The sequence below is a fragment of the Geotrypetes seraphini genome, chromosome 5, assembly GCF_902459505.1.
Source record: "Geotrypetes seraphini chromosome 5, aGeoSer1.1, whole genome shotgun sequence".
NCBI classification, from domain to species: Eukaryota; Metazoa; Chordata; class Amphibia; order Gymnophiona; family Dermophiidae; genus Geotrypetes; species Geotrypetes seraphini.
The window spans coordinates 176,782,124-176,797,126 of NC_047088.1; the positions used below are offsets into that span (position 1 = coordinate 176,782,124).

Consider the following 15,003-nt stretch of genomic DNA (forward strand, 5'->3'; position numbering starts at 1 on the left):
TCCCTGCATCTGAGATCCAGCATCTTTCCTTTGCTTGTCCTCCCCTCCAGTCTGGAACCTTTCTGCTCCCCACTTTCCCCTGCAAGCAGTCCAGTATCTTTCTGTCCCCCTCACCTGCTTTCTGATAGCTATCCCCCTCTCTATCAAACAACTTCTCACAGTTTCTCTCTGCTTGCTTTGTAGAAGTTGCCAGGCGATTCACCTTTGCTGCCTGCCATCAAATGCTGTCTTCTCTCTGCTGCATCCTGCCTGTCTGATGTAACTACCTGTTTTCTCAAGGGCAGGAGCAGCAGAGGAAAGATGGCAGGTAGCAAAGCAAGCGGAAGTAAACCGTAAGGAAGAGGTTTCAGAGAGAGGGGGAAAAGATGTTGAACTGCTGGTGCGGGGACGAGCAGTGGCTGCACTCTGAGGCAGCTAGGGATGAAAAATCAGAGCACTGTAGCTGGAGAGAAGGAGTAGCACTGCATATGTGTGTTGCCTTGCTTTTGCTCTCCACCACCGCTCATTTCTTTCATTGTCAACTCTTGGTGATGCCACTCTCTCTGAAGTGCCGCCTAAGGCCTTCACCTCAGTTGGCCTTATTATAGGACTGCCCCTGCTGACAACATTTAAACATGTTTTGTGCAAAACATTGCTTACCTGATAAAATATAAACCTGATTTGGGAACATCTGTAAAACTATCCCTTTTATGATCAGCTAAATCTAGCCATCTTGTGAAATTAGATGGCTTCAGCTCATCTAGCTACTAAATAAGGACAACTTTTTAAAAACTAGATTTTAAGCAGCTATCGCCAGAACTTAGATGGTTGAACTCTGAAAACTGACTCTGTAGATTATCAGGCTTTTGAAGAATTTTATCTATGCAGTTGAATGCAGGCTCCAAGTTTACAGAGTACTTATTTCAAATTAACAACTGTTATGCATTCACCCCACATTTTACTGCAGAAGTGGAAAAAATAGTCATCTCAGGTGTTTATATTGAGTAGGCAGAAAAAAATTAATTTAAAAAACTATAATTAGTGTTCACTGTGGTGAATTTATGATTTCTTTATTTTTATACAGAAACAAATTAATTTTAGTTTTCTTTAATTTTGTTGGGACTGCTCCTGAAAGCCTGAATTCAAGAAAATGCTGTATGGCCTCTGTTTTTTCCATGCCTTAGTTCAAGAAAGGCGAAAATTTGGTCCTCTGGGTTGGAATATTCCCTATGAATTCAATGAGACAGATCTGAGAATCAGTGTTCAGCAGCTGCACATGTTCCTGAACCAGTATGAGGTAAAGATTACTATAGGGACAATGCATGTGCTTATTGGAATATCAAATATTAATATACTCTGCTCAATTCCTGCTTCTCTACTTTGAGGTAATTGAAATAGCCCATTTCAGTTGTGTTGAAATTGAACTTCAAGCATGATTGCAATGCTCTTGATACTGCTGGTTCTTACTGTGTGTTAGCTTTGTTTTTAAGGAATGATTTTAAAACTGTATGCCTTGCTGAAATTTTTCATTCCATAGATGTTATAATATTTTCAATGCAAGAGTGCACAAATGGTTTCACTTTGAAAACTATCCCAGGAAAAGTACTTACACACATTCATAATTTGTACAGATACTTTGTTTTTAGTTAAAAATATATGCATACTTTTGTAAATTCAAAACTAAGCATATGATTCTAAGTCCTGTACCAACCTTATCCCCAGGAGTAACAGCCCCATAGCCACATTGCCATACGCTAACTGATTATGAAGTTATCCCTTGCCACCTACAAAATGGGTGGTGGTAAGGGCCAACCATAAGCACTCAATATCCACTACATAGAGCCATACACATTTACCTGTTATACTCAGTGAAGAAAAAAGCCTGTTTTGTAAAAGAGCAATCTCATTCAACAAATGAATCCAAGGGACTGACTCATCCTCAATCACTGGCTGAAACAACTCCAGTGATTCATTTAGACCCAAAATCCATCCATGCCACTATTCTGCACCCATTAATCTTATTATATATTTTTTAAATAAATGTTTTTTTAAATTTTTTATCCAAAACAGGGCTCCCATGGATTGTATGGGAACACAAAGACACAGTGCTACATGTGAAGGCTTCTTGTCTCTGAGTCATAATAAGTTTGATACAATCACTGAAAGACAGTCCTCAATTCAATACCAGTAGCACATCATTCAATTAGATAATTCCAACCAGTACTTATATAGTTCATAATCTTGAAAAAATGTAAATACTGTACTTAGCTGGCTGAAGACCCCCATTCCTGACAGGAATTTTGTTTCGTGAAGAAAATCGCAGCATCAGGGGAAGATCATAAGAACATTTGAATCACATTAAAGATGCCTACAATTGACTATTTGTTTCAAGTCCAGCAACTCTTGATTTCCCGTCCCATTGTTCTTTCCTTTGATGTATCTTTTCTTAATAAATATTGTAGTTCTCCCCCCCTTTTTTTCCTATTGTGTCCTTGTAGATTACCAAAAAAAAAAAAAACAACCCCCCCCCCAATGTATGTTAAGATGTTAGTCTCTGTGTACTTTTGTTAATGTTTTAATTATTATTGTACAACGCTTAGTATTTTGGATAGGCGTTTAATCAAATAATCAAATAAACTTGAAACTTGATAAACTTGAAACATTACTGGCTCCTGGTATCTGATTTAAATGTTGTTCCGATCTTCCCCAGAAGCAGCAAATTTCTTTTTTATTCCAATTCTTTATTCATTTTTAAAAACTTACAATAAGTGTAACAGCATATATAACATTTTAAACTCAGATACAACACTTAATATTCTGTTAAAATCTATATCAGAATTTATCCCCCCTCCCTCCCAATCAATAACATTCTTTAAATTCAAGAAAACCTACCATAAACCCCATTCTTGGACAGACAACTCACCAATCTGCTGATTTTGACCAGACTACAAAATCTTTAAAAAAGAAACAAAAACCCTACTCTTCAAAAAATACATAAAACCAATATAACACAACCAGACATGACCCAAACTCCTCCTGCAATACTATGTACTTCTTAGCAAATTAGAAAATGTTCAAACTATTCCTTAAGAACTTCTTATTACCTTAGCAATATGTACTTCTTAATATCATAACAATTCTTATGTAATACGCCTTGAACTGCAAGGTAAAGGCGGAATAGAAATCACTAATGTAATGTAATGTAATCCCTATATACCTTACTTTAATATTCAAACCAAAAAAAACCCTCCCCCCCTCCTCCCACCTTGGACATGCATATTTAAGGGAAAAAATAATAATCATTACAATAATTTGTTAATGGCTCCCAAATCTCCTGAAATTTTCTAAAATTCCCCTGCTGTGTGGCTATTGTCCTTTCTATTTTATAAATGTGACATAAAGAGTTCCACCAGAAACTGTAATTCAGTCTCTCCCAGTTTTTCCAATTACTCGTAATCTGTTGCATGGCAACCCCTGTCATAATAAGTAGAAGTCTGTTGTTATTAATATGGAGAGGGTGGGATGGGGAGGGAAGGGGGTTTGAGGAGGGGATGTTAGGGGGGGTTAGGTTCTATGTTTCAGGTTTTAAATTTGGGGAAAGGGTGTATTTACTGAAAAATCAGAATAAATTGCGATATTTGATGTGGTTCATTACTTTGGGGAAAAAAATTTTTATAATGGAGTTTAAAATATTTTCATTTAACGTTAATGGCCTCAATCATCCAATTAAAAAAAAGAAAATGCTTTCTTTTTTGAAACAACAGAATGCAGATATATGCTATATCCAAAAAAACGCACTTGTCGGTCATAGAATCAAAGAAATTAGAAGGGGGTTGGGTAAAGCATTGTTTTTTTGCCCCTGCTGTGGGGAAAAAGGCTGGGTAGCTATTCTGGTGAATAAGAAATGTACAGCTATATTTAAACTGATTGCTGCAGATCCCTTAGCAGCGATTTTTTTTTGTGAAATGGGATTCCTGTCAGGAGTAGGGATCCTCGGCCAGCTAAGTACAGCATTCCCATTTTTTTCAAGTTTGTGAACTATATAAGTACCGGTTGGAATTATTTAACTGGATTTTATGCTGATAGTATTGAATTGAGTACTGTCTTTCAGTGATTGTATCAAACTTATTACGAGTCGGAGAGAATAAGCCTTCACATGCAGCATTGCATCTTTGTGTTCTTATACAATCCATGCAGAAGCCCTGTTTAGGATAAAAAAAAAATTTAAAAAGATATAATAAGATTAATGGATGTAGAACAGTGGCATGGATGGATTGTGGGTTTGAATGAATCAGTAGAGTTTTTTTCAGCTAGTAATTGAGGGTGCGTCAGTTCCTTGGATTCATTTCTTGAATGGAATTGCTCTTTTACAAAACAAGCTTTTTTTTCTCTACTTAGTATAACTGGTGAATGTGTATGGCTTTATATGGTGGATATTAAGTATTTATGGTTGAATATACCTGAACAGTCATGTGAAAAAATTAGGATACCCCATGAAATATTCAGTTCTTTCTTAAGAAATGTTCACATATCGATCTCGAATCTTTTTTTTTTAATTTATCTCTGAAAAAGAAAGTGATATAATTGCAGGTAAACAACAAAAATTTTCCTTGATTTACTCATGAAACAAAAGATATCCACAAAAATATGTATTCTAACTGGGGAATAAATTAGTACACCCTACACCCTAATAGCTAGTGTTACCCCCTTTGGCTGAAATAACTGCAGTGAGATGCTATTTGTAGCCCTCTACCAGTCTCTGACATCGGTCTGAGGAAAGTTTAGCCCACTCTTCAATGCAGAATTTTTTCAGCTGTGAGATATTTGAGGGGTTTCTTACATGTACAGCCCGTTTCAAATCACCCTACAGCATCTCAATGGGATTAAGATCAGGACTTTGACCCAGCCACTCTAGGACTCTCCATTTCTTAGTTTTCAGCCAGTCCTTGGTGGATTTACTGGTATGTTTTGGGTCATTGTCGTGTTGCAGGGTCCAGTTCTGCTTCAGCTTAAATTTTCTTACAGATGGTCTCACATGTTCCTCAAGCACCCTCTGATACACGGTAGAATTCATGGTGGATTCTATGATGGTGAGCTGGCCAGGTCCTGCTGCAGCAAAGCATTCCCAAACCATGACATTTCCACCTCCATGCTTCACAGTTGGTATAAAGTTATTTTCCTGGAATGTTGTATTTGGTGTACGCCAAACATGTCCTCTTTTCTGGTGTTCAAATAATTCAATTTTAGACTCATCTGTCCATAGAACACTATTCCAGAAGTCCTGGTGTTTGTCTACCTTCTCTCTGGCAGACTTCAATCTGGCCTTGATGTTTCTCTTAGAGAACAGAGGTTTCCTCCTTGCACACCTCCCATACAAGTTAAATTTGTATAGTCTGTTTCTGATTGTAGAGTCATGTACTTTCATATCAACTGTAGCAAAAGCCTGCTATAGATCCCGTGATGACATTTTAGGGTTTTTGGAGACTTTTTTAGCATCTTGCGGTATGCTCTGTGGGTCAGCTTGTTTGGACGGCCAGACCTGGGCATGTTGGCAGTTGTTTGGAAAGTCCTCCACTTATACATTATTTTCTGGACTATGGAATTGCTAATATCAAATTCTTTTGAGATCTTTTTAAATCCCTTACCAGACTTATAAGCTGCTACAATCTTCTTTCTGAAGGCCTCAGACAGCTCTTTTGATCTCACCATGGTGTTCACTCTAACTGCAGCAGTTATGAGCACACCAAACTAAATGTCTGAGGTTTAAGTAGGGCAAACCTCCTTTAAAATGCTGAGTAACGATGTTCTAATCATGTGCACCTGATGTGATACACTTTGTGTGATTTGAGCCACTAAGTGGGAGGATATGTGGGGATGTCCTCAGTTAGAATACACATTTTTGTGCATATCTTTTGTTTCATGAATAAATCAAGGAAAATGTTTGTTGTATACCTGCAATTACATTACTTCCTTTTTTGGAGATAAATAAAAAAAAGTTTTGACATCGATATGTGAACATTTCTTAAGAAAGAACTGAATATTTCATGGGGTGTCCTAATTTTTTCACATGACCGTATATCCACTTTCTTATATATATGTGGAGGTAAGGGCCCATATGCTAATGGCAACATTAGTGTGTGAAACAAAATAAAATTCCTACTAAATAAATAGGTGGTGTATCATAAAATATCTAACAACTAAGGGGTAGGAAAAGCCTCAGAGGTGCAGCCAGCACCTATATAGGTGTTCAGGATGGAGTAACCATGTTTGCTCACATTCAGTCAGGCAAAAAAAAACCTCCCCTATTTTTAAAGGATCATATAATCATACTGAACACCTATATAGGTGCTGGCTCCACCTCTGAGGATTTTACTACCCCTTAGTTGATGGATATTTGATGATATACCACCTATCTATTTAGTGGGAATTTTGTTACTTTATTGCATTGTTTGACCACTATTCCACATATATTGGTTTGTTTTTTATTTAAAAAAAATTAGAGTGTAGCCGTTAGTTTAGTTTATTCAAATTTGATATACCGCTTTGCCAAAGGGATCTCAGCGGTATGGGATAAAATGAGAACAGAACTCCAGAATTAAAATAATAGAATAAACATTCATACATTACAAACACACACATACAACAAAAACTAGGAGTACGTGGCAAGAGGGAGCATCCTGGCATTAGGCTTTCAAAAGCCAATTGAAAGAAATGAGCCTTTAGGCATGCCTTCAATTTGTTTCTACTAGCCTCACCGCTGAAAAGGCGCTGCTAACCTTTACAGAATAATAACCTAGCTACAACAACCCAATTGTAGTATATAATATAGGTTTATTAGTAATAAACAAAAGTCAGCTTACATGGAACAACAGTACAGCAAATTGAGCCAATGGATAACATACAGAGTAGCCGGCTTCTGTCATGGATTCATCCTGAAGCTTAAGCCAGCTGGTATGCTACTTTTATACTTTAGTTCAGTAGCCTAGAGTATAGTCTGCATACTTATCACAGAGCCATATTGAAGCATGAAATCACTCAATGTCAAATTTGACCTCTCTATTTCCCCCTGACAATGCATTCTTAATACTAAGTTCAATAATTTCTGAGAGTAGGCCTCCTCCTTCCTGAGCTTCATTGTCGTTCTGTCAGCAGTTCAGATAACTTTCGGTAGGACATCTTGTCCCGCAGTACTGGTGCCTGAGTTTATCTTCCTGTTTGGAAAGTCCCAAAATATCCAATGCTGTACAGTCAGCAAATATTTGCCAGCTACTACAGCAAAGATGAACCTCTCATTTAAGTGTATTGTTTCTGCTGACAGGGAGAGATATGTTTCTTTCATTATTCAGAAACCTGCATTCAATAGCACAATGTCTCTCTCAAAAATATCCTCTGTGGGTCTCATAGGGGTCTTCACCTACATTTTCATACGGGTCTTATTCCTGATTCTTCTTCACCGCTGAGACTGGGGAGGTAGTTGGTTCCATAAATAAAATGCCAAATAAAAAAAGGCTGAATTCTGTATAGAAACCTGACAAGCAAAAATAGAAAATTTGGCCATTTTCCAGCTACAGTAAAAAATGGCCTTATTATGTGGGAAAGCTCCATGTAAAGGCATGCTAAGGCCACTTTTTCTGCAGTTTTCTAAAAGGGCCCCTTAAGAAATAGATAAAATGGAAATGATAGATTATAACCTTATTTACTCATTGTAGGAGCCAAGAAACATCAGTCTCAGAATATCAATTTATACAGAACCAAACACAAATGTTATGCTGGATCCATTTCTTAACCATCCAGTGCCAGTCTGACATAGTCCCAGAGAAACATCTAAGTTGTACTAGAATCATAAAAGTTGTATCGAACAAGCACAGTGACCACAAGTATGTAGAGAAAAGAGTTTTTAAAATGAGAATACAGTCAAAAATAGAAATAAATCAATTAAAGCAGCAGACCAAGTCAATGGAATTGCAGAAACTGTTAACAAAATGCTCTGAATAAAAGATTGTTACTTAAAACACAGCAGGCTAGCTGAAAAATATATAAATCAGAGTTCTTTCATTTTGAGGTGAAGCAGGCCAGAGTACCAAAACATGATAGACTTCTTGTTGATTTGAACATCAACTGAGCTGTTAGTATATCATGATGCAGCTCATCAGAATGTATATTGAATATTGTTTTAATTAATGGTTTTCTGTATGAAAATAGTGTACTATCCTATTTTAATGGCGTTACTTTTTTATTTTTGTTTTTATTTGATATATTTTATTGTAAACCGCCTTGAATTGTGCTGCAACTAAGGTAGTATATCAAGTTTAGTAAATGATAAATGATAAACAATATTGCTAGCCTGTTATTCCTTTGCTTTTTTTCTTGACTACTTCTATTGCAATTGGACTTGTCTGTTTTTGTGGCGACTGATGTAAAATGGTAACAGGTACAACTTATCGTTGATCTTTATTTCTATTTATCTTAGGGCCTATAATTATTAAAATATTGGGCCCTTTTAACAAAGGACAGCTGTTATCAAGCTGCGCTAGAGGTAAATGCTCCGACACTCAAAGAATTCCTATGAACATCGGAGCACTTACCTCGCTGGTCCATGCAAAAAACCTCTAGCATAGCTTGATAAAAGAGGAGGAAAATGTTTTAAAAATGGGTTTCCTAAAGTAAGGCCAACTTTAGATTAAGCAGATCCTTACCTAATCATATCGAATAAATACCATTAAAAAGAAAAAGGAAATAATAATAATAGTGGGGGAAGGACCTGGATCAATGATAACCCGCTTGAAGGCCTAATAACCAAGACAAGTTCTGGTATCTGGCTGTGGGCACTTGAGATCAGATAGTCCTCACCCTTGATATGATTAGGTAAGGATCTGCTTAATCTAAAGTTGGCCTTACTTTAGGAGATAGTAGTAGGTATACTAGAAGAAAACGATAGGAGTAATAGTTAAAAATGGGTTTAAAACATTTTAACATGGGACAGTCTCTTTCACCAATCCCATATTAATATATTAACTATGTATTATTCAGTTAGCTTGCACTAATCAGAAAGCGCTAGCTGAATAATGCTTCCATGCCTATGACATACCACCTCCAAAAAATATATATTTTAAATTTATTTTTAGTATTTATAGTCTAAGTGGTTTACATTCAGGTTTTCAAGTATTTCTCCCCATCTGTCCCAGTGGGCTCACAATCTGACTGACGCACCTGGGGCAATGGAGTATTAAGTGACTTGCCCAATGGGGTCACAAGGAGCAGCACTGGGTTTGAACCTGCAATCTCAGGGTGCTGAGGCTGCAGCCCTAACCACTAGGCCTCTCATGCATGGAAAAGGGGAAGTTACCACAAAACACGATAATGTGTGTCAAATATTTTCTCATTCATTAAGCACATATTAGGACTTAACACCCTTTAGTAATAGGACCTCATAATAGGAGGATAGAAGTAGAAAATTTTTGTTCCATTTTTTCCATTTCATTTTGTATTACTGCATTATCCTCAAAAATTTACACTCCTAATATATAATATATGAAGTATTTTTGGGCTGGATATGTCGCTATGCATTAACTTTGTTGGTCAATTCATATGTACTATTTCCATGTTTCAGGAACTTCCATATGATGCTGTGCGTTACATGACTGGCGAGTGTAATTATGGTGGAAGGGTTACTGATGACTGGGACCGACGTACACTCCGCACCATTTTAAACAAATTCTATACCCCAGAAATTATTATAAATCCAGATTACAAATTTGACTCCAGCGGTATTTATTTTGCTCCCTCTCAAGGAGATGTAAGTAATTATTTAAAAAACAAAACATAAAGCATTTTTCAGTGCAATATTCATGGGTAGAAAGTTTTTACCTGGATAAATTAGTTGCCTGAACATCATTTTCCCTATGTAGGGATAAAATTATGTGCTTAGTTCTATAGTGCATGTTCATGTTCTTGTGCTCACATTTCACTTGATGCACATTTTACTCACAGTAACTGCATAGGTATCACAAAGCACTTTAAAGCAGTGGTGCGCTAGCAATTATCATATGCTATGTTCTTAATGCACTTCAGTGAAAAGGCCCCTTTATCATGTATCACTTCCCATATGAATGTAAAAGCTGGATGTCTCAATCAACAGGTACTTTTGAGCAAATATGCAGTTGTGATATACTCTATGTCAGGGGTCTCAAAGTCCCTCCTTGAGGGACGCAATCCAGTCGGGTTTTCATGATTTCCCCAATGAATATGCATGAGATCTATGTGCATGCACTACTTTCAATGCATATTCATTGGGGAAATCCTGAAAACTCAACTGGATTGTGGCCCTCAAGGAGGGACTGAGATCCTTGCTCTATGTGAGTCTCACCTAAGATAACTGTAGTCATTAGTCCCTAAAACAGGGGGAGGGAACTCCGGTCCTCGAAAGCCATATTCCAGTCGGGTTTTCAGGATTTCCCCAATGAATATGCATTGAAAGCAGTGCATGCAAATAGATCTCATGCATATTCATTGGGGAAACCTGAAAACCCGTCTGGAATACGGTTCTCGAGGACCGGAGTTCCCTACCCTGCCCTAAAACATACTATGTACATTTGAGCTTTAATTTATCTGTGAGGCCAGACATACATGTGTAGGTGGTAAAATGGATGATGCTGAAACTAGGGTAACCATATAGCTCCAGAAAAAGGAGGACAGATTGATTGAGCCATCCAGGTTTTACTTCCATTCCTTTCTCTGGAAGTAAAAGCTGGATGTTTCAATCTACCCTCCTTTTTCTGAAGCCATATGTTAACCCTACCTGAACATTGCTCCCCACTGGTCAACATGGATTAACGATGAGGGATCACACATGACGACAGCAGACAGGCACAGCTTTACATGTTGCAGTATTCTGTGACAAATAGCATCTCTGTACACACACAATGAGCCTATTTTTGTGAGCCTAGTGGTATTGCTACTATTGATGTGTGATGTAGATGATAATGCAGCATACAGTTTGTTGCTGAGCTGTATCCATACCAGCCTTGCTTTCATGTCATAATTGTGGCCACTATTTCTGTGAGCAGTGCTGCTATCTACATACCTTGACACAGTGGCTGAGTTCCAGAGTGAGAGTTCTCCATGGTATTGCACAACATTGCTTATGTGCTTGTTGACAGGTGGTCACACCTTCACATATTGTACACCCCTGTGGGGTCTGTATACTAGCCAGCATGATTTGAGAGGTTTGACACTTGCCTATAGGCAGACATTGGCCCACATACCAACATTTACTTGAACAAGCAAGGGAAGTGAGAGAAAAACACCCCTAATGCTATTTCTCAAAATGTAAGTTTATACTTTCCATGTGCTCCCTGTTATGCTATCCATGGTAGGGGCATCTACAGTTGAAGGTGACACTTTGGTGTGGGCACAGTACCATTAAGTATGTGTTAACATGAGTAAAGGAGTATGACACATACATGATGTAGGTGCCTACATTAATCCAGACCTTAACAGGTGTGTGAACTAGATTGGTAAGAGAACACTTGAGACTGATATCATCTATCAGAATGGAAAGTTCAAAAGCAGACCATCTGCTAGGTATACCTGTTCTGGGCAATGTACTACCATCTCAGATTGGAGGCTAGGATCAGATGAATGTTGTTTGTTTAGTTTATAAGGGTCTTTAATTGATATTGAACCCACAACCCTTAGAGCCAAAGTCTGGTGCCTTAGCCCCTAAGCTACACTACTATGTGTTTATTCTTCTTTCAGAGGCCCATATAGCATACAGCCTGTTATACATCAATACACAACACGTACACCTTTAGGCCAAATGTGCAGGAAACGTCATACAGGCGTTATAATGATGTGTATTCTTTTAACAGTTGCCAGCTCTGTGGGCAAGATGTTATTTTTTGAGAGATTAAGTATATACATACCCAGAGGTACTTATACATGTTTGTCAGTAGCACAGAGGCAGTGTGGGAGAGTGCTGACAAGATTTGAGCCCCTTTTAAGAAGTATAGACCCAAATGTGTAGAAGTAGAGAATGACACGGGGACAAATTTTCCATGTCCCGTCCCCATGAGTTTTGTCCCTGCCCCATTCCCGTAAGCTCTGCCTTAATTGCACAAGCCTCAAACACTTATGATTTTAAAGTGTTTGAGGCTTGTGCAGATGAGGACGGAGCTTCAGGCATGGGGATGGGATGGGAAAATGAGTTACCGCAGGGAAGGGGAAAATTTTGTCCCTGTTTCATTCTCTATGTGGAAGGTCTTCCAAATAATGGCCTAAATGAAGAAGCTGCTATCCTGTTTATGTACATGTCCTTCCATCATATATCAAAATTCAAACAGATGCAGCATGGCATGCAGTACAGATCGCACACAGCACATTATAGCAAACTAGAATAACTTTTGTGAAAATTAGGGACCATGACTGTTCTGGAAGTATGCATCGTGTGAAAGATTCACCTGGTAGGGCTTAGTGACACAACAGCAGTAGAAGTAGCATGAGAAGACATATGTAGCAAACTGTTGAGACATTTTGTCCCTGAATTGGATGGTGTTGAGCCTTTCTTGAGACACATCAGTGAGCACCCCTACTAGAGAGATGGCAACATATATGTACTTGAAGCACATCAATGATATGCTTTGTGATGAAAGATGCTACAGTACCCTCCATGCTGCAGTGTGTACCTGATACAAGAGGTGTGGTGTAGTAGTTAGAGCAGCTACCCCAAACCCCTGAAATTGGGAGTTCAATTCCCACTGTAGCTCCTTGTAACTCTTGATGCTTCATTGAACATAAGAACATAGGACATAAGAATTGCCATCTCCGGATCAGACCCTGGGTCCATCAAGTCCGGTGATCCGCACACGCGGAGGCCCCGCCAGGTGTACCCTGGCATAGTTTTAGTCCCCATATCACTGTATGCTTCTCAAGGGAAATGTAGACTATAAGTGGGGGTGGTATTCTAGACCTCCCTTAAATGCCTTCTATTAATTATTTACTTTTTCCTTTTTCCTTTTTCTTCACGGCCCTCAGAGATGCCACCAAGGGTTCAATATATGATCATGACCCCTGGCTTTATGCACCCAATCGTCACCGGGTCGATATTAGTGTAAAACTAATTGTCTTAAAGTATGTTTTTTTTGTTTTCTTATATTTTTCCAAAAATTTATAACTTAAGATTAATTTCATAAATATTTTATAAGAAGTATTTGAATCAATACTTAGTTTAACCGGGATGGTGGTTGACAAGGGATAAATAAGCCAACATGTTTCACCCGTAGAGGGGGTTTCCTCAGGGCTACTATCCCTACAACAGAAGACTTGCTTTAGTGTCGGGAACGTTAAGCATAATATTGAAAAACATATACTAATAAGTACCCACTAGTGATACAAATGCAAACTCTTACCTTACTAATACTGGCTTCTCACGATGTGACCACCCAATCTAAGTTCTCAAGATGGCCGCGGCATGGTACCCAGGTTGAATTGCAAGAATTCATTCAGTGGATTAACACCATGGATCATAACTTACAGTTTACAGCCACTTTCAGTACTTCTAATATTGAATTTTTAGACATTACAATCTATAGGGTAGGTGACCTACTTGAGACAACCTTATACAGGAAACCAGTGGCGAGGAACACCTTATTGCATTTCTCAAGTTTCCACCCTTATAGACTTAAAAGTAGCCTCCCCATTAGCCAATTTCTGAGAGCCAGAAGGGCATGCTCGGAGCTGAGTGAATTTCAGAGGGTGGCAAAAGACATCAGCCATAGATTTCGCGTCCGTGGGTACCCGGATAAATGTATACATCAAGCCTATATGAGGGCTCGCTATGCCCACCGTGATCTATTTTTACAGGACTCCGGCAGGGATGCCCATTCAACCATGGAGGAAGTGAGCTTGGTGTGTGTGCTGCTCTACTCGGATGTGGTGAAGGCTATGGTTGGATACATCAGACAACACTGGCCTATTCTGAATGTCTAAAAATTCAATATTAGAAGTACTGAAAGTGGCTGTAAACTGTAAGTTATGATCCATGGTGTTAATCCACTGAATGAATTCTTGCAATTCAACCTGGGTACCACACCGCGGCCGTCTTGAGAACTTAGATCGGGTGGTCACGTCGTGAGAAGCCAGTATTAGTAAGGTAAGAGTTTGCATTTGCATTTGTATCACTTGCATTATCCCTTGTCAACCACCATCCCGGTTAAGCTAAGTATTAATTCAAATACTTCTTATAAAATATTTATGATATTAATCTTAAGTTATAAATTTTTGGAAAAATATAAGAAAACAAAAAAAACACACTTTAAGACTTAACTAGTTTTACACTAATATCGACCCGGTGACGATTGGGTGCATAAAGCCAGGGGTCATGATCATGTATTGAACCCTTGGTGGCATTTCTGAGGGCCGTGAAGAAAAAGGAAAAAGTAAATAATTAATAGAAGGCATTTAAGGAAGGTCTAGAATACCACCCCCACTTATAGTCTACATTCTAGCCTTGTACTATTTACCAGCTAAGCCTACTATACAAATCTCTCAAGGGAGATGTGCATCTAATTTACCCATACCTGTATCACTCTATGCTACTCTTAAGGAGATGCGCATCTAGTTTACCCTTAAATCCTAAAACGGTGGATTCTGCAATTACTTCCTCTGGGAGAGCATTCCAGGTGTCCACCACTCGCTGCGTAAACAGAACTTCCTGATATTCGTCCTGGACCTGTCCCCCCCTCAGCTTCAGTCTATGTCCTCTTGTCCGTGTCACACTGGACATTGTAAATACTGCTTTCCCTGCTCCATTTTGTCGAATCCTTTCAGTATTTTGAAAATCTCGATCAGATCCCCTCGCAGTCTCCTCTTGTCAAGGGAGAACAACCCCAGTCTCCTAAGTCGTTCCTCATAGTCCAGGTTCTCCATATCTTTCACTAGCTTTGTTGCTCGTCTCTGCACCCTCTCTAGCAGTTTTATATCCTTCTTTAGGTATGGAGACCAATGCTGGACGCAGTATTCCAGGTG

General features: G+C 38.5%; 1 protein-coding gene across 1 annotated transcript in view; it reads left to right on the forward strand.

Moving 5' to 3' along the window:
* Positions 1 to 15,003, forward strand: part of DNAH7 (dynein axonemal heavy chain 7) — a 707,015-nt gene that overhangs the window by 605,525 nt on the left and 86,487 nt on the right. The window contains exons 54-55 of the mRNA XM_033944671.1: positions 1,115 to 1,276; positions 9,590 to 9,775. Of these exons, the coding sequence (XP_033800562.1) occupies positions 1,115 to 1,276; positions 9,590 to 9,775 (348 nt within the window). The remainder of the gene's footprint in view (positions 1 to 1,114; positions 1,277 to 9,589; positions 9,776 to 15,003) is intronic.